Source organism: Setaria italica, chromosome I (genome assembly GCF_000263155.2).
Source record: "Setaria italica strain Yugu1 chromosome I, Setaria_italica_v2.0, whole genome shotgun sequence".
Lineage (NCBI taxonomy): Eukaryota > Viridiplantae > Streptophyta > Magnoliopsida > Poales > Poaceae > Setaria > Setaria italica.
The window spans coordinates 3,468,080-3,488,453 of NC_028450.1; the positions used below are offsets into that span (position 1 = coordinate 3,468,080).

Below are 20,374 nucleotides of genomic sequence, written 5' to 3' on the forward strand. Positions count from 1 at the left end.
AACGGCCGGCCCCAGGCGCGGCGGTGGGTCCCCTCGCGCTCCCCGTCGTCGCTTCTCCATCCCACGGCGAAGCTTCCTCGCCGCACCTTCCGGGAACCTTCCACCGTGGCGTCGCCCCTCGTCATCACAGCCGCGCGGCAGGCAGCTTCCTGGAACCTCCTCCTTCCGATTCCCCTTTGCTGCTTGGCAAGTCGGTAGCCGGGTTATCGATGTTATCCTCTATTCATCCATACTATAGGGGGCTATAAGTCTGTGACCCGTGGCCGTATCCGGCAAGGAAGCCCATACCTTCCCGGAACCATCGCCGCCGGCGGCGCCGGCGAGGGAGGCGCCGGGCGGCGTGCTCATGGGGTTGCCAATTGTCATCATGGAACCGACAAGCGGGGGTTCTTGTCCTCCGTTTCCTTGGGATTTCCGCCGTGCGTACATCGTGAGTCCGATACAGATCCACGGAGGTAAGGACTTCTCCGGATCGATCTCTCACTCTCCCCCCTGCCCCCCTTTGTGAACAAGCTGGAAGCTTTTGAAGAGGAAGCGGATAGATCTCGGATAACCCAAGAGAAGAACGTGCGTATCTGGATCTGTTTATAGATCTTGCTGTCGATGGGGAGAGATTGCCATGATTTGGAATGATTGCCCCAGAATTGCCTCTTTGTTGCCATGATTCGTGAGGACGACACAAGCATGCTCATGTCCTCTCGCCTCAATCATTCTGCTGCGAGTCCTTCTGCTCGTCAGTGGTCTCTTGCCCCGCGCCCGCACCCACACCCACCTTCCAGATCCAGCAGCCCACGGCACCTCCGTGCCCGTGCCACCATCTGCCGCTCACCACCGCCTATTCTCTCTTTACATGTAAGCCAGAGTCAGTGCTGCCAGAAAGCAGAGACGACATTGCGTTTGGCTAGACTCTTTTTCGCCGGCCTTTTTATAGAAAATTAGATCTTACATAGTACATACCCGACGCACTTTCAAACTAGATAAGGCTATGGTGTTACAGATGTCACAAAGTTTCTCCTTGGTCTGCGAATTTGATGCTTGGAAGCAAAAGCATCCACGCACGATCAGGACATGATAGACTTTAGGTAGCTTCAGTTCACCGACAATTTGACAAATGGCTAGAAGTCGCGTCCAGGCCCAGAATTTGGTACATTAAGCCATGACTAGCAATGATTTTGACATTTGGGGACTGGAGATCATTGTAGAACGTTATGTTTTTCTTTTAAAAAAAATACAAACACAGAATGGAGTAATGGTGATTGTTGGTCCTTTATGGGGATCTATACAGTATGCCGCACCAAATGTCATCATGAACTTTTAATTATATTGATGCTGGCTGCCATACAGAAGAAAATAGATTTCGTACACATTTATCGAGAACAACTTTTAGCTGCAAATGGCCTCCTAGAAGTTGAAAAATTCCTTAGCTGTCTGTCCCAACTTTTGTATTGATCTTTCATCTCCATGTGGATCCAGAAATTCACTGAAACTATCTTGTATTTGAATGACGAGGATCGTGCTATGTAATTCCAAGTATTATTTGTGCTCTTTACTGGATGTTAATTACATGAAGTTCGCAACTGCTTGTAGAACACTGTGAATATACATATGTTAATTATTTTAACATGATTGTTATGTATATAGGGCAGTGCAATTATTTAACATGCTAGATAGAAAAGTATATGAGCTATTTTCATTTTAGCATCATTTTTTTGACAATTGCATTTTCAGAGGTCTTTCAGTTTGGTGATGTTTGGTGCCAAAGGTTAGGTGTGGGCCTTCGTTTTATTTTCTTTTTGAAATACAAGTTTGTGAAATACAAATCTCAGCCAATGGTTTTATTGTGAGATGCTAACTTTAAGACAACTTAAGTTTTTAGAATGACTTCTACTATGTCTTCTTTATGAGTTAAACTAAACTCTGTTGCAATTTGGCAGGAATGACCTAATGGCTAATGATTGAATTTATTTGGGAAACATCCATAATATCTTGGAGTCTTCTTGTTTAAACAGACAGTGCCTCATATGGTGGACACAGATTATCATTCAAGAAAGATTTACTGTATGTTTGATTTGTATCATGGAAACGACTCGCAACCAATAATATTATTTGGATTATTTTATGGGATCACTTCATGAGAATAGTTCGGAGCACCCGGCCTTGGGGTGCTCCCGTGCACCCGGCCGAGTGCATCCGTTGGATGGAGAAACTGCCCAGGTGCGTCATGTTGTTGGACTGCGGGTGAGATTCATAAAAAAACAAGGACTTAAATGTAAAAGTGTCTTATACACAGTGGATGCACTAGGGCTGTTGATTCTATACACCTGGCCGGGTGCACGGGAGCACCCGAACTCTTCTCTCACTTCATATGTTGCTTAGTGGACCTCTGTTTGATTCCCGCAGGCCATTTTTCAAAGAGCGACTCATTTCGAAGAAAAGACTGACACCATAACATACCGGTTCATGCTGGATGAGATAATTCTTCAAGCCAACTGCACTAAATTCATTGAATCTCTGCAGGTATGTTTAAAATGTGTTCTATTTAGTATGATATGGCGTTTCCATTTCTAGTGACATAATGTTAACTATGTTAGATCTTGTGGGCCGTCATGCTCCATAGTCTATACCTCCACTTGTGGAGGAATCCTTTTGCTTGCTTACTGTAGCATTTATTTTTGGAAAAGCAGTTCTGGTTCCATATAGTATCATCTTTCTGAATATGATGAATTAGAAATTGAACAAGATACCTATGCATTGATCATTTTCTAAAAATTCTTGTCAACAAAATATGAACTAGATTAGTTTCCTTAACTTTCTAGAAAAGGTATCCTTGAAGAGATAAATGAGATTATAAAGCACTGCGGTATTATGTGTTATCTAAATATTATCTTTGAAAATGGTGGTTCTTTATAAAGCTAGAAAGGTTGTTTCTTTTATTTTGAAATGTTCCTTTTTTTTCAATTTGTGAACTGTTGCCCAAGATATTCATGTGTTCCAAACCACATTTCCCTTTCATATGTTGATATTTCTCTATTTTCCATAGTGTGAAAGCACCGACATTGCCAACGTGCAATAAATCCGTCAATTTTTGTAGCATAATGAATATGGTATTATATAATAGAAATTTTTGTGATCTAAGCTATGGACTGCTGTGCATAACATTTTAAAATTCCAGTATGGAAGTGTGCTAAAAGAATTAACAAAAGAATAACTTTAAAATTAGGCCAGGAGCTCGCATTCACCAAGAAGAAGACGAGAACCAAGCTGAGTCTGACTATTGTCCAAGTAGGCGGAGTGGCCTACTACTAACCTTGCAAACCTCTAGCCTAAGCTAACAAGAAAATTATCATTTGAAGAATAACTTCTCTACTTTATTTTTTATTTTCATTTTTAGTTTATCTACTGCCCCTTTTTAATTATTCTTAACACTGACGAATTTCAGATTCAAATTATACATTTGTATAGCGAACTGAGAAGTGTAAATAAAAAAATTCGATGTGATGCTTATTTAGTGGCTAAAGTGATTGTCCAGTTGTACCATAGAGAGGATGACCACACCATGTTGGTGAGAAATGCATCAGCCCTTATGCGAGGAGAAAGCATGTGCAGATCCCATATTTGTTCTGTCAGCCAAGCTAGATAACCTTTGGATGCTTTGGTTACCTAAAACTGTGGAAATAATGTATGCTGATATTACCTAAAAAGGGGAAAATCACCTATGCTGATGTTAGCTAAAAACATAATGTATTGGTTTTTTCTTCCTAGGGTCGAGTACTGCCTTTAGAAACGAGTCTTTTATGATAGCTGTTTGGTCGGCTACGTTCCGCACAGAAAAATAACAAAAGGAAACTTAAATTGCAAACCTCAGAGTATCAAGTTTTATTTGTAGCTTCTATTTGGTCGTCTGATATATGTTTAAACAGCTACGTAGGTCATTTCCTTTAGCATCTTTCGTTTGTTCCGTATTTATTTTGCTTTAAACCCATCTACTTGTTGCGGGTAGTATCTTTGATTTGTTCTGGCATTTTCTGTATTTAGTAGCTCTTTGATTATTTTGGTTTATCCTTTAATATGCTTGGTTTGTTCCAGTCACAACGCCTGGTAGGACATTGATATGTTTGCATTGTTCTTTTGTTTCGCTTGACACAAATAGAATCATCATACATATGTAACAATTTGTCTAGCTTTGTATATAAACTATAGCAAGGAACAAAAGATTCAAATGAATTGCAAATCATGCAGCCTATTCAAAAGGCACCATCTTTTGAATGCTCTCATATTTGTTATTACCTACCACGAAAACCATTGTCCATCTCAAGGTGAATTCCCCGCCAAACTCATAGGGGTGGTGCCATTCGTCATTTAGCACCCCATTGCTGTCTCTCACCCATACTACGACTACGGCAGGCACAACTATATTCCAAAGCTGTGTTTGGTTGAGGGGATAGGTCATGGCTGGAGGTGGGTTAATGGATAAGGCACACCATTCTCTCTCCTTCCTTTCTTCGACCATCTCCACCGTTGTGTGCCTCTTCCGCCTCTACCGCTGTTGTTGTGCCTCTTCCCCTCCCTCTCCACCCACATGTCACTTCCCCTACACCACCATGCCTCTTCTCTCTTGTAGCCAATGCTCCTCTTCCTTCTCTGTGCCGCCATGCTGCAAGGTTACTCGTGCACGCCTGTGTGCTGCCAGAGCTCACCTACCCATGTGTCGTCTGCTTGCATTGATCGAGCTTCTGTTCCCCTTGCAACACAATTCCTCCTACGACACACTTGAGCTCGTCTTCTACCCATACGGCATGCATGTTGACCCAAGTCGGATGACCTCGTCCGCCCGATTCAAGGGAATATGGCCTCATCCTATATATGGAGAGAATATCTGTGGTGGAACCGTTCGACTTAAACTAGCTTAAGTGCACCTAATTGCTGTCGGAACATCAATTATACGAAATGCACTTAAAACAGTTTAAATTCAGTAGTCCGTCGAGTGTCCCTAGGACGCCTCGAATCATCCACGACTTGAATCATAGCCATACATCAGGATCGCTTCCACGAAGGGAAAGCATCAATAAATATTACATTTTTACATACATACTGGAGGTACGAATTATTACAAACCATAGATTGAAACAAACTTAAAGTGCAAGTTAGACAATTCTAAGAGTTTCGAACATAAAACAAGTCCGAGGGGTAAAGTAATTAAACAACTAGGTTTCACTCTAGGGTATTACGAGACCTGTAAAATACTCTAGTTCTTCGGGCCTTCCTCTTTGGTTGATCCCTACTGCATATCTGAAAACAACGAAAAGGGATCCCCTAAGTACGAGGGTACTTAGCAAGACTGACCCGTCTAACCAGTATAGGTAGATTGAAAATAACGTTTCAAGGAATATGATAGCTTTTTAGTGTACTGGCTAACTCACATTTTTGCGAAAAGCTTACTACTTATGTAACCTTAGTTTTATCATTTTATCCAAGGTTAGTTTTTACCTGACCAGTCTAGGTGAATAAAATATTTTTGATCAATCAAGTGAAACTAAACATCATACAATAATATTAATTCAAGGAAAATATTATATTAAACTTGATTACTTTACGATGCTTAAGCGATGATCAAGTACATTCATAACTAAGAATTGCAGCGATCTGGATCAATTTACATCCTGCAGGAGATACCTAATCACCAGCCATGCTCAACTGATCGAGTTGCGCATAACAACCTTTCGATTAGCCGTACCCAAAGATCGGAAATATAATTACCCGAACCCAGGGACGCACCCCCACATGGGATCCCATGTCTAGCCTGATCTCCATGTGGGTTTCAGGCTATGCCGCTGCCTTTCTTTCGCACACCAAACACGGGTAATAGCATTTCCAATCAAAGAGCCAACTAACCTACCGGGCTTGCTGGTCCCCAAAGACAGTAAGCCACCAGGTAAATATCACTTGATCAGCGGTTAAAACAACGAACATGCCTTAATCAGATTAAACTTAGTTGACAGAACTACCATCTCTAGCTTTTGTCCACAAGGTTGGATTATACACAAGAGTAGGTTTCAATCAACTCCTACACTTAATGCATAATAAGGAAATAACCAGTAATTTGGACACATGAATAGTAATTTCTGAAAATAGATAGGTGTAGATGCACAGGGGTTTGCCTTGGCTCAAAAAAGTTAGTTTCTTCTTAAGATCCTTCAACACAAGGAACCACTTCAATAATCTCCTCAAATTCATGAGGTTCTTCAGAGAATTCCAAGAAATCCACTTCCGGGGCTTCAGGTTCTACGATATGATGCATGCCATAGTTAGGATATGCAAACTTTTTAAAAAACAAAGACTATACAACTTAGCTTCATGATGAAGTTGCAAGCCAACACTAATCTACCCTAAAAGATTAACCCACAAATTAAGTTCTTAACTAACTTAACTTAAACCTTTTTCTTTTATTTAGAAAAGTATTATAAATAATTTCTAATCTTAAAACATAATTCCTATGGATTAATAAACATTTGTGAATAATAAAATATTATTCAAAATTTTATACATTTTATAAAGATTAAGTATTTAATTAAATACCATAATTAAAAGCACTAAATAAATACTTAAATTTTATTACCTTATCTAGGGTTTAAGAAATTTTAATGCATTAAGGAAAATAAAATACACCTAATAAAGTTGGTTTCACTAATTTTGGACATTTCTACAAATTATAATGAATTAAATATGAAAATAGAATTTAAATCTAATTTCTAAAATCCTAAACACATTTTTCCCAAAGCCCCCTCCAGGAAATTCTAAACCTACTCGCGCCCCCCACCTAGGCACTGCAATAGACACGCAGGCCCGGTCAATAGACCGCTCTCTTGGCCTTGATTGCGGGCTTGCCGGCGGGTAGACGGCTCGTTGCCGGCGAGGTCTCCAGCGACGGAAACACCACTACTCAACTCACATTAACCTAGCGCACCTACTGATGGTGTTATTGGGGTGGGCTGGTGGACGGCAGCGGTGAACGGCGGAAGACAGCGGCGGAGCAGGCGGCACTAGGTCTACCAACGACGCAGAGCTCGACAGTGGCGAACTGACGACCACAAGTGGCTTAGAAAGCTTCACCAGGACCTACACGGCGCACTCCCAAACCAAGGCTCGCCGTGGCCGGAGCAAGGTGCTCCACGACAGCGGCCATGGCCGAGGCGTGCGCATGGTGGCGTAGGAGCTCCGGCCAGCCCGGCCATGCTCCAAGCCAACAAGCAGCACCCACACGATCTACGCTCACGCTTGACACAACTAGACCCTAAGACGGTGCTGACAACCACGGTGAGGCACGGCTCCACGATAGCGGCTTACCAAAAAGCAAAGTGGCGGCCGGCACTGAGGAAGATGATGGTGGAGAGGTGCTGTGGTGGATAGGGCTGGACAACGACTAGTGGGATGGATTTAGGAGGTCAAGGTGGTGGTTCTGGCGGAGGGAAATGACCGGCGGTGGCGGGACGGTGGCGGAACTCACCGGTGACCGAGGTGCGGTAAAAAGGAAGCAGCGCGGTGAAAGGATAACTCCGGCCGGCGGGAGCGGTAATTTGTACAAACTTTTACCGCCCTTGCTACGGCCACCTCCTGCTTGCTTACCTGGTTCGCGTCACATGCCTGCACCGGCACGTGGCACGGCGAAACCGCCCTTGCCATCGGCGGCAAGCAGCTGCGTAGCAGCAGCCTGGCTCTGCTCTTCCCCCTTTCTTTCCAATTCCGCCCGAGATTCAACTCCAATTTGCGCCAATCTTTCAATTCAAACTCCCCAAACTTCTTTAAGCAAACTTGTAGTAGATCCTCAGGACTACATTCTATAGAGTTGCATCGAGAGCCAAAGATCACTCTATCACTTTAAATTGAAACCCGAAATTGGCCCCTTGCACTACACTGTCAGTGTTTAAAGGACACCCCGTTCAATTTCGTCAGTTAACTTTCAAACAGCCATTGTCCAAACTTTGAACTAACATTTAAATGTCCAACCCAACTTTTGTGTGTCCAAGAGCTACTGTCATATGTTGTCCAAAGATTATAGATCCCATTTTGCCTATTATAGTCCATCACTTACATATAAGAATCTTCACAAATTTTTAGCCCAAATTGGCCATTTATTCCTGATTCAGAACCCCAATGGCCTGTGCCATTCAGTTGAACAGTCCATCTTTCAAACTTTGGGCTCCAAGAAAAATTTGAATTCCTTCCTATATTTGTCTAACAACATTTCCCAATATGTTCAATGGACATCAAAGTCAACTTGTGGTTCAAAATCTCTCAAAGTTTATATAAAAAATCCTTCAAAAAATTAATTTCAAAGTTGGATGACTGTCACTGTTTTCAGACTTGGACATTTTTCAGACAGTGAATAGTAACTTCAGGTCAACCACTTTGACTCTGAATTTGAGATGCCTATGAATTTGGTCTCAAATTTGATCCCTTTGGCTTCTAAACACCCTTAGCTCTTGATTCCACATTTTTGTAAAATTTTCCCAAATTTGAATATTAAATTTGAATTTTTAGTCAAATTTGACTCAAAAATTTGAACTTGACCAATAATACCTCCTTTTAATCCAAATTTCACCATTAACACCTTAATAACCAATCTTAGGCTTTTAACGACCCTGGTTGTTACAATATCATGCTCAAAGCATGAAACTGTAACACTTGTCTCCAAATCGAATACCACCTTAAAGCTTTGGACATTCACCACACTCTCATGTTGCATCGTGTGTCCGCATGCTGATTGATTTCGCTACCATCCAATCTATCCCGCTATCGCGTCTACTACCACGCCATCCTTCCCCTCTAGATCCAATAGTCGGTCATGCTTTTCCACCACCTCCCCCTTGTTTAAGTGATCAGGGCTGAGGGCTTCTAGTTGGAGACTTAATCTTTCGCTAAACTTGTCTCCACTGGGGAAAAGACTTTCTTCATTGATTCAGTTGGCTCCACATGGTTATATTTCAAACCTTTTTACTAAACTCATTTAGAAAGTACGTTGAGAACAGATCAAGACCCCGTTTGGATCAGCTAGAGATAAATAAAAGCTGCTAAATAAAGCTTTAGCTGATATAAACATGAAACCCTAAAGATACAAGGTGTATCTTGTATGAGAACATAGGGAAGTGGTGAATCTAATGGAAGGCGCAATTGAGAAATGCTCTTCCGTGGATTCGGTCTGTAAACGTGTCTGTGGGTGGAGAAACGACCAATGAATGGCCTTTGTATATATATGCACCGCTGACTTGGAACTGGTCTTGTGGTCTTGTATTCAGGGGCGTGTTAGCTTCTGGCGTGTTTTGAACGCCGCTGTCTTTGTAGTACTCTAGTGGATATCCATATTTATTATTTTAGCGGGTACGGATTCGAATGATTCGGATATCCATTTTCACGTCTCCGGCAGAGAGCAGCGTGGGGAACAGGGGAGTGCTCTTGTTTAAAACGGCGCACTCATCGCTGCGTCGGGCGGGCCTATCGATAGTTGAGACGGTCCATCGGTGCGTGCTGACCCCACACTCACTATCGTGTACCGTGTCGACAGGCAGTTGTCGCTTACCAATCGCGACCGGCCATCGGAAAGCAACAACGCCAAAGCTCTCCTTCCCGGAAGCTTCCTCGAGCAAGACCAGCATCGATGCTTCCCCCTTTGTTTACACCTAGCAGTTTTTTTTTCCTTTCCTTTCCTTTTCTTTTTCCCACTTGCTTCGTTGCAGCTTCTTTGAGAATTTCCTCGAAATTTCCAGTTCCAGTACTCTCGCGTATAAGGTCGGCGGCGGCCGTTGCAGGCTTGCAGCTAGATGCAAAGCTGTAAGTTTCTTCGCCACGAAGAAATCCTGGGCGGGAAAATCGCCGATTAAAATTTAGAGAGAATGGCGACTGCACATCAAGCTGTTACCCCCAGGCCAAGAGAGGAGGATCCTGCAGCCGAGCGTTTGATCTTCGTCCCCGTGGAGCAGCAGGCCGACTACCAGCAGGACGGCCGCCAAGGCAACAATGGCGACGGGGCCTTCCCCTGGCTGACGCTCCTGGGGTTTGGCTTCCTCACCTTCAACTCAGTTATGGCGATACTCCGGGCGCAAGGGGACAGGATGGCCATAGCCTTCGTCGGCTTCTCGTACGCTGATCTGGTGGCACTCTTCGCCTGCCTGAGGATGTACGAGAGCGCACCGGCGGGTTCGTCCAAGAGGGACTGGCTCAAGATAGCGGTCTGGATTTTGACAACTCTGCTAACGTTGGCCTTCTCCGGCAAAGTCGCGGCTGTCATGCCACCGCCGGTGGCGGTGGTCGTGTGGCTGATGGCTTTCGCGACCATCGCCGGAGGCTTCGTCACCTTCTTCATTTACAAGGAGAAGAAGTGAATTCTCAAGGTACGCACGTGCCTCCGGCCATCCGTCTTCCCCGGCCGGCTGGGCGACTGAGCTGTCCGGCGGCCGTCCGTCCCTGCTTCTGTGAGTGAACTTCATGTATGGTTCGTATCTGTTTGTTTGCCAGTATATGAGGTTCTAGTAATCGAGAAATTTTGTTATGCTAACCTGACCGGCACATGTCCAGATGATCGTTGCTTGAATATATCAGCTCCACCGATGTTGTTTCTTTTGGATCAATCACAGTGGCCAATACACAGTTTATATTTATGGTTTTGCAAATTGTTCAATAATTTCCGATCACTTAACCCCATAGCTTAAATTGGTAATACATAAGAACCTTGTTTCGACGTTGATCTAGTTAATTGTTCAAAAATGGCTTATAGTGGAGTAATAAAGTTCAGTCATATCAAATTTAAGGCTATCATCATATATATAAGTCTGCCTGAACGGAGATGTAAGATGTTTTAGCAATTGGATCGATCAAACCTTTTAAGCTTTCACAAATCTACATTGATCGACAGCAATGAGTGTAAAGTTATCAAAATCACTATTAAAATATCTCTAAAAATATATACTCAAAATTAAATTACTATTGAAAGTGTCGACTTATATAGACCGTGCAAGAATCCTAAATGATGGCAAATATTTTGTAGTATGAGGAAGTATTGTCAGTTAATTAAGAAAATACTTAAATGAAGATCCACATCTTTTTGTAATAACTTAGACGCAACACTATAACTAAACTATGTAGCTTGCTGCCTTAATCTCTCTTATTATTAGTTGTTTCAAATATCGCTCCTTTGAGCATTTCTAACTATCTGCTAAATTTAAGCCATCCTCTAACTCCTAGACTCATTTCATAATTTCTTTCCTACTCTTACTTAGTTACTCTCTCCACTCTTAAATATATGATGTTTAGGACAAGCAAATTGGTTCATTTTAAATGAACTATTTTGCTTGTCCTAAATGTCATATGTTTAAAGACGGAAGTAGTAAGTGCTACAACTCTCAAAATAAATAAGTATCATCTTTCTCAATATATTATAAATAAAGTGTAACAATGTGGTTGACCTACTTTCTAAATACATTATATATGTGGATAAGACGGAAATGGCCTACTTTGTAAATAAGGGGAGGGGTGTCATTCAAGCTACATTTTTGTAGCTTAGAACACGAAGGGATCTACTTGGTGGCCCAGGTAAGAGGAAAAAGAACACACAATAGAACTGAATGCATGAGTTACATTAAGTTGAGCCCTTATCCTAGGCCTAAGTTTCCCAAGAGGGCAAGCTCGCAAAAAATGATTCATTAAACATAATAATAGATAAGGCTAATTGAAAAACAAAGAAATAAAGCATGCATGTTGAACAATTTGATAAGATATAGGAAGAATGGATTTTTACAACCACATCAATACAATAAATACCATGGATTCATGTTTTTCATCACTGAAACAATGGAATATACTATGGAATAATAAATTTCATAATAATGCAAAACTTACCACTGCAAAATAATTTTCTTATTATGGGAATAACAAAATATATATGATGGAACAAGGACTCCCGGAGTAATCCAAACTACACCATAGAACTATGAACTTTTCAAAACTAGAACAAAACACTATGGAATAATAAAACAGTTCATCATTAAAATAATCCAAAATGTACTACTGAATAGTGACTTCTCTCATTGCCAGAAACACACATAACATACAATGGAATAATAAATTTTGGTGCTGTAAGAATCTGAAATACATTACATAGAACCATGGATTTTCACAATAGAACAATCTAATATACCATGATATAAGAATTTTTCACCATGTGAACAGTCCAAAACATATCATTAAACAATGGTTTCTAGTATTAGAATAATAATTTTTTGAGTATACTATTTAAACTACACTAGAACCTCTATTGAAATGGAACCACTAAGTCATGCAACCTCTATGGAGCCAAGGGAGGCACGTCAGCCGATGGAGGAAAAACAATCCAAGGTTGCAAGGAGCAAAGACGAGAAGACCCTACAAAGGAATCTGACCCTGTTGCACTGACTTTACCAAGGAAAAATTGTAACGAGGTGGTCCCTGGTCCTCCCCTAGGCTTATAAATACCTAGATCCCAAGGGCCTTGTAAGCATTGAATTCTTAATTGAATACATTGAGTAACATTTTCATTCCCCATTTAGTGGTACTACTGACAAAGTGGCTCGCACCCTAGATACCAACCACCAGAAGAAGTTGGAGGATTCCCCCATCTCTGTCATCGAGCCATCAAAGCCCTAAGACAAGAGGAAGGATCTAATAATAAGGTCAAGGAAGAGTCGATCCAACAAGTTGGGGCTTCGGCAATCACCTCAGGCATTGCCAGAGAAGGACACCAAGGGAGCTTGCCCCAAAAGGAATGCGACAAACTCAAATCAAGCTTTTGCCACCGTGCTTTCACTCTTGATCCAAAAGTCACCCCTCTCCATAGGGCTCCAAATGATGTTGTGGCTTCAGATGACGCTCATCTACTTTTACACAAGTAAAATCCACTTGAACAGGGTCGTCATGAGCTTCGAGCAGCGATGAGGTGGGATAGTAGTGATGAGACCACCATGGCAAATAGTTTTATTCTGTCCATCACTAGTATTGCCAAATCTATGTATGCCACCATGCCTCTGGGAAAATCTCCTCATGGGAGTAGCTGAGGGAGCTCATCTTAAACAATTTTCAAGGGTACGAAAATGATCCATTGGTCTCTGGAGATCTTTTTCTTGTCAGGAAATAAACCCAATGACTCTCTCTACATTTTTGTTTGCCAATTTGTCGTTGTCAAGTGCCAACTAACGGCTTAGCGACCATACAACCATTGATGCAGCTAAGGAGGTACTCCGCCCAAACCACAATCCCACATAATAAACTATGCTCATCAACCAAGTTTGTTCAGTCACGCCATGGTGACCTAACTACTTGAAAAGCAGCTGAGGAAACCCATCATTGATGTCCAAAAGCTTACACGAAAGATGTAGATGAGGATGATACAATGTGATCCGATCTGAACAGGGGAGAAGAACCATAGAAGGGTAGGACCGTGGGTCATCACCTTATGGACAAACCCAACATAGATAACCACTAAAGATGGGACAATGCCCCCTAGAAAATATTATGGAAAATTCATGACGTGGAAGAGACATCCTGTCGCGAGGAGTCATGGAAGCATAAGAGGGGGCATGAAACATAGAACCTGGAACCTTATCATGTGAGAAAGTCTAAACCCTGAGGAGAGGGGTGGGGGCAAGGAAATACCTTCTCTTTTGAGGACGATGAGTGCATACTGCATAATTTGCGAGTATGCTAGGGACAGTCCACTAGGGTGCATCCTCTCATCACAACACACTTCACCATAATAAAGGTCAGGAACTTGCATAAGGTATCAGCCCGGGTGGTACATGACACTACTGGTTTGAGTGCACTCCTGACGGGGGCTAACACTCAGAGAGGGTTGAATATTAGCTGACTGAGGCAGCAACGGCTCAAGCACGTACAGCTTGCTACCCACCAGCCCAAATTTAAGGGGGGAGCACAACAAGTGCTGCACATCATTAGGTCCCACGAATATGAGCACAAGCAGACCCAGTGATGTTGGTTTGACATGCATCCATCAAATGCGTATAGCGAAACCCGACTGGAAGACCAAGGTGGTCCCATTGAATCCAGGACAAACAGTGTGCACCATCCAGATTGGAGCTGATATGCTTCCCAAGCAGAGAAGCATGGGCTCCTAGAGTTCCTAAGGATGTGATGCTTTTATTGGTCCCAAAAGACCTTAGCAGAAATGATTGAAGAATCATTGAGGATCATCTCAATGTCGACCCTAGCTAAAAATTCAATCAACAGAAACACCAAAATTTGTCTATAGAGCATCAGGAGGCTGCCAAGGTGGTAGCCTAGAAGCTCTTGGATTATGGTCATTAGGGAGGTGATACGCTCCGAATGACTCGCCAACCCTATTCTCATCAAGAAGAACAATGGCAATTGGCGCATGTGCATTGATTTCAACAACCTTAATGAGGCCTACCCGAAGGAATATTTACCATTGTCTTGCATCAACCAAATCATGGATTCCACAACCTATTATGAAAGGCTCTACTTTCTCGATGCCTACTCCAACTATTGCCAAGTGTGGATGGTCATAGATGACGAGCCTAAGACAAGTTTTATCACCCCTTGGGGACATAATCTTATGTATGTATGCCCTCGGTTCTGAAACATAGGGGCGACCATTATAAAAATTGTCAAGATCGTTCTGAATTCGCAATTGGGTCAGAACATGGAGGCTTAGGTGGATGATATTGTGGTCTAAAGCAAGCTTGGAAAGGTCCATCTTACTCAGCTAAGGCCATCGTCAATCTCCAAAAATTGAGCCACCGGCTAACCCAAAATATAATGCTCATTTGGGGTCGTCCAAGAAGCTCTCCAAACTAGAGAAAGTGCTAGCCACTTAGGAGATGTCCCCTACCTCCAACATCTAGGAAGTGCAGCATCTGGCCAGGCATTTGGCCAGCCTTCTTCATAATGCTCTGTTGCACGGATCCCTTCTGATGAATCGATTGGGAAAAAACCACTTTCCGGTAGCTCGGGGTCTAGCTCACCAATTTGGATGTCTTAGTTAGCCCGACTCTGGGAGCACACTTTCTCCTTTACATTGCACCCTCCCATGCTATTGTAAGCGTAGTGTTGTCGCTTGAGAAGACCAACTCCACCAGAACTAAACAGTTCATGGTGTACTACATAGAAGAAACACTAGCAGGAGCCAAAATTGTAAATGCTTAGAGATGGAAAAGCTAGCCTATGCAGTGGTCATGGCATCCTCGAAACTCAAGCAAACTTCACCGCCCGCCCAATGAGTGTATCTACACCGTACCCCCTTTGTGTGGCATGTTCAAGAGTCGAGGAGGCGCTAAGATGGATCCCCTCATTATCTCCTTCCTCACCAGAATGGCCATCAAATCCTATGTAGTGGACAACTTGTTCCCTTGCTCCCAGTTGCTCTAGAAGCACAAATTATGTGGTTATTGCCTTGGATGATCAACTTGAGCACTTCTAGTGGCATGGAGGTAACCTCAATGTGCATTGTCTAGGGGTATGTAAGTCTTTAGCACACTCTAGATACCTCAATTGGATGAGTGGGGGTGGTATCTATAGCTCAACCACTATGACTAGCTATTTGCCAATGGCTATATATAATTATATACACCGGATATGATGCATCATGTACACCTTATCCACCGCTGTATAATATGGCATGTGCAACTCCTCTTCATATCCATCAAACTTCCACTCCATATCTTGTACATGCCAGATGGCGCGACCTATCTCTGCTCTATAGATCCAGTGGACCGAACACACTGTACAACTTATACTTATCCAAGCCACTTCTTCTTTGCATAGCGATTCGTCGAATTCTACTACGTGTAGTATCATCACTCGCTACTTCATGCGGCATGTAGAATTTGTGTAGAACTTGACTTGCATCAGCTTCACACAAAGCTTCGGTGTATATAAATGGATCCATTAGTGCTAATGGACTAATTTATAGCAAGTCAGTTTGGAGCTCGGCATGCTAATTTTAGCTGCTAAGATCCAAACATGGCATTATTGTTTGGTTAAAAATAACGGAGTCATTTCCTTGCTCCCTTCTTACGTGCTAGTGCACCACCCCCTTTTCCGCGGTGCCCTCAAAAACCCTGAACATAACATGTGTATGTGGATCTTTCCTGTCTTACCTTCTATTTGGAAGTGACAACATTTTTTCACCTTCTCATGTCTCAGACTCTTGGTCCGCCACGGATCGGACATACTTCATACAAGCCTCTCCACGACCCAGTTTGGACACAATGCCATCAGCGTTGTTTTGTCCTTCACCTAGAACAATTGCAGCGCATGAGGATGCTTTCAGAGCATGGATGTTGAGGTCACTCAAGTAGACGGCATCAATGTCCTCTCTGTTAGAGTGTTAGTTGTATAGCTAGCTAGCTAGCTTGTGCTCTGATCTTGGTCCTTGATTCACTGGAAATCTCAGACTCTCGCTTCATATATTGTGCGTATGGGATGCCAACCTTCCAGGTCAATTTCCAATCACAAAATTCCTGACAGCTTAGAAGAATATTTTTACCTGATGTTTAGGGATCCAATATAATGTTAGATTGAATTTTCTAAAAGAAAACATCTCTACTCCAATCTGATCCTTGTCGTGAGGTAATGATACTAACAAACTTAGAGGCGACGTGCATGCATAACTTATTGTTTTTTTTTTTGGTAAAGGATGATCAAAGGGTGACTTCTGTTTTAGGTCGAAAAGAGTAACACTCAGAGATGTGAAGGATAAATTTAATTTCCCAGAAGTTATTCTGCAAACATGCTTGATCTTCACAGTTCATTTTTTTTTTCTTGACTAGGATGCCCCTTTGGTTTTGAAAAGGAAAAAGAGAAATAAGCCTCTTGTACCTTAATGCAGAAATAGTGTTTCTGGACATCTAGCTGTAATTTGGATTTAAATTCACCTCTGTTGTTGAGTTCAAGACACGACCAAAAACATAATTGCACATGTCCTTACTGAAATAAACCTTTATATATACACTAGTAACATAACATTTGCATCGTTACCTTTTGCAGGATCGATGATATGTCGATGTGCCTCTGCTCGCATCATTGCACTCCCGTAAGTAGTAGAATATGTACTTAGGGGCACAATGAAAGTCTCTATTAATTTCCTTGTGTGCTATATTTTTCTTTCATAAATCACGCAAACCACGCGCATACTATGATAAATAAATAACTGAAAAGCCTCATGCAAACAAAATGCATGATAATATCGACTAAAAATATATGATATATCATGTATATATATATATATATGATATATCATGTAAAAAGATTTGTGTGCTGCAATGAAGTATGTACCATACCGTTGTGTGGTCTGTTTTTTGTATTTTACTAAAAATATAATGTGAGTGAATTGTGGGCAAAGTCGTCCCATGTGTAGTAACCAGTTGAGTATATGTAATAAGTGCTCTGAGCACAAATACAGATTTCCGATCGCCTGTAATAGTCCTTGCACGATGATATTATTACCATGGAGGAATTTTTGTGTGATAGATCATCCTGTCTCCCAGCGTGTACCGATGGAGGATGTGTGCTATTTGCTTCCGTGACTTCACTTCTCGTTTCCACATTGTAATCATCAGCTGCATGCTTGAGAAGCAAATTCACTACAACACCAACAGGTGGAGCCAAAATTCTTTTGCTTCGGTTTTGGCTAGCCCCAGCTTAATAACATGCTTCTGTATTTATCATCTCTTGTGTCCGGATGCACAATGATTATGTTCTTTTTTTCAACAGATGATTATGCTCTTTTACGAGCAAAAGAATCAGGAGTTTTTTTCGTTGTTCCTACCAATTACGTTAATTTTTAACAGATTACACCAGTGATGGTAATCATTATATTTTCTCTTATCTGAAAAATTAACTTAGCAATTTGGCATGCCGAAAGTGAATTCCAACACGGGAAAGTTAAACATAGACATAAAGAATACATAATTAAGACTTAAATATATTGAGTTGCATGCACCAACCATTTCAACATAAAAGCTTGGAAAGTAAGGAGCTCGGTTAACATAGGCAAGAAGACCAAATAGATTATAGAGTGAAGCTACAACTTGGAAAGTAATTGGAAAATACTACATCTATCTCTAAGATACAAAACCTCAAACGAGCTTTATCTCTATTATGCAGACATGCGCTACCTTTAGAATGCTCTGGGAAAGATATTGCGCACCATGTTATCTCCCGTGTGTGACACAATACTACATTACATGAAATATCATCTGTTTCAACAATGAGCAGTATTTTCATGCTAGCTAGCTGAGAAAAAAATTAACGCCCCCCTTTTCAGATTACTTCATACTTCTGCCGCTAAGAAAGATGCTTGTGGTCTACAGGGCTATTACCCTCAGTTCACTAATAGGGATAATGGCTTAATTTGTGGATGAAATTAAAAATGATGTTTTTATGTGTAGTTCTGTTCGCTGAAAATTTGGTTTGTTCTATACTACGAATGCTGCACGCTAGTGTAGCTCTCCATAAGTGTTCGTTCATCGATCAAACAGGTTGAGCATGCGTCATCCTTTCTACGGTTTACCATAATACGTTTGGATCCCTCGACAGCTCGTCTAGCCTAGCCTAGCCTTGCTGGGCAAGGATATCCTTGCCAGCGTAGGCGAGCCAAATAAGCTCCCTTGCTCCAGCAAGAAAAATTCTTGAAAGCATAGGTAACGAGGCAGTCAGCAAGACATCCAAACGCTTCGAACTTTGCTCGGCCAGGCAACGTGGAACATTGTGTGTTTCAGTCGTATTCGACTCTTCTGCAATAAACAACGATGTGAGGCTGGAACAGTATTGCCATGCCATACAGAACACGAAACTCCGAGAATGATCAGGTTTTGGTAACAAACAACGTGACGCCCATACGTTTTTGGCAAACCCTAATTTTAACGTACAGTAATACGTTAAGGCTATACTCGATTAATAACATCTCTTCATCCATATGTTTACATAACGCAGGGGGCTAGTAGGTACACACATTAGAACGATGTGTAGGCGCGTAGCTGACATGTTGGTCGTCACGCATTTTGACGTTAACTGAAGACGAGTAAACCGCCCAGCATGCATGCATTCAACGTCGCGTGCGTGGAGTGCATGCAAGTCCTCCGTACTTCCGTAGACGTGTGGTACGTGCTACTTTTACGTTCTAGTGCAGTACATAACTCTGGTCTCGATCGCGTAATATGCTCAGTTGGCTGCTTAAGTTTCCTGCACCTTTCCTCTCCGTCGTCCCCAATAGCGCTCTCTTTTATGGAAGAGTCTGCGCGTGATACCCGCGGAGGGGCCTAGAAGACGCAGACGTTGCAGCATGGTTATAAGCTTGTTTCCTCCCATTTATCTATCCGCTATTAAAGAAATATTTATCCATGCTGACATGGATAATGTTAATATACACTAGTAAAGATTTCATCATCCGAGACTCCTGTCACTGCCGGTTTTAGGTAAATACGGCAATAACACTTAAAAACCGGCGGTGTGCTCTAGTTCATCGTCGGCTGGTAGCACGGACCCGAAAATTTTCTTCAATCCATTTAACTCGCGAGGTCTCACGAGTCTGCCCTCACCCCTCCCTCGACCCTCCCGGCCTCCTCTCCCTCACTCTCTCGACCTCTCCTCCCTCCTCTCTACATCTCTCTCTCCCGCGCACCCTCTCCTCCCCTTCCGCACCCACGCGCCGCCCCCACTCCCCCTCAGTCTCTCACTCTCTCCATCCCTCCCGCCGCTCTCTCCTCCTTACTCCCCCCTCCCACCGCCCTCCTCCCCCCTTCCTCCTCTCGCGCCGCCCCTCACCTCCGGCCCCTCTGCTCCCCCATCCGCTCGCCCCTCATTGGACTAGATCCGCTGGTGAGAAGCGGTAGCGGGGCAAGTAGCAGCGGCCGCAGCCAGCGGGGCATGACGGGTCAACGCGGCGGTAGCAGGAGAATGGCAGAGTGGTGGCGGCGGCATCCTCCAGATCCGGTGGCGGGAGCAGCGGTTGGAGCGGCGCATGGCGGGCCCGGTGGCGGCGACAGGCCAGCGGCAGCGACGGTGAGCGCTCTCTCTCTCTCTCTCTCTCAAATCCAAGGGCGGATCCAGCCGGTGCGGGTGGGGCACCGGTGGGGCTGGTGCGGCCAGATCTAGGGTGGGGATTCTTTTTTTTTATTTTTTTAACTCGCATCACCGTCGGTTCTTGGTCTGGCGGTGATAGGGTTCCCATCATTGTCGCCTTCTATGCGACGGATCCGAAACCAGCGGTGATGATGGGTTTGGAGCTGGCGGTGATGAAGGGATGTGGAGTAGTGATATAGTATCCATGCCAACTGTATTTTTAATCTAGTACAGCCAAGAAGAGATTGGCGCC

General features: G+C 42.9%; 1 protein-coding gene and 1 long non-coding RNA gene across 3 annotated transcripts; both read left to right on the plus strand.

Annotated features, from left to right (window-relative positions):
• Positions 1 to 25: 25 nt before the first annotated feature.
• LOC105914813 lies at positions 26 to 17,646 on the plus strand. 2 transcript variants are annotated; one of them, XR_002675700.1, is made up of 5 exons: positions 26 to 455; positions 1,935 to 2,214; positions 2,401 to 2,517; positions 16,204 to 16,497; positions 17,047 to 17,646. It is a non-coding gene; the product is annotated as an uncharacterized LOC105914813 (long non-coding RNA). The 2 variants fall into 2 exon arrangements; XR_002675698.1 differs by lacking the exon at positions 16,204 to 16,497 and having other exon boundaries at positions 167 to 455.
• On the plus strand, positions 6,690 to 10,953 carry LOC111255651. The gene has a single exon (XM_022822912.1). The coding sequence runs from the start codon at positions 9,888 to 9,890 to the stop codon at positions 10,374 to 10,376; it is 489 nt and encodes a 162-aa protein (XP_022678647.1). The 5' UTR covers positions 6,690 to 9,887; the 3' UTR covers positions 10,377 to 10,953.
• Positions 17,647 to 20,374: the final 2,728 nt, after the last annotated feature.

What these genes read in the sequence shown, in the direction of transcription:
- LOC111255651 (XM_022822912.1), top strand. Translation starts at nt 9,888, where the DNA reads ATGGCGACTGCACATCAAGCTGTTACCCCCAGGCCAAGAGAGGAGGAT.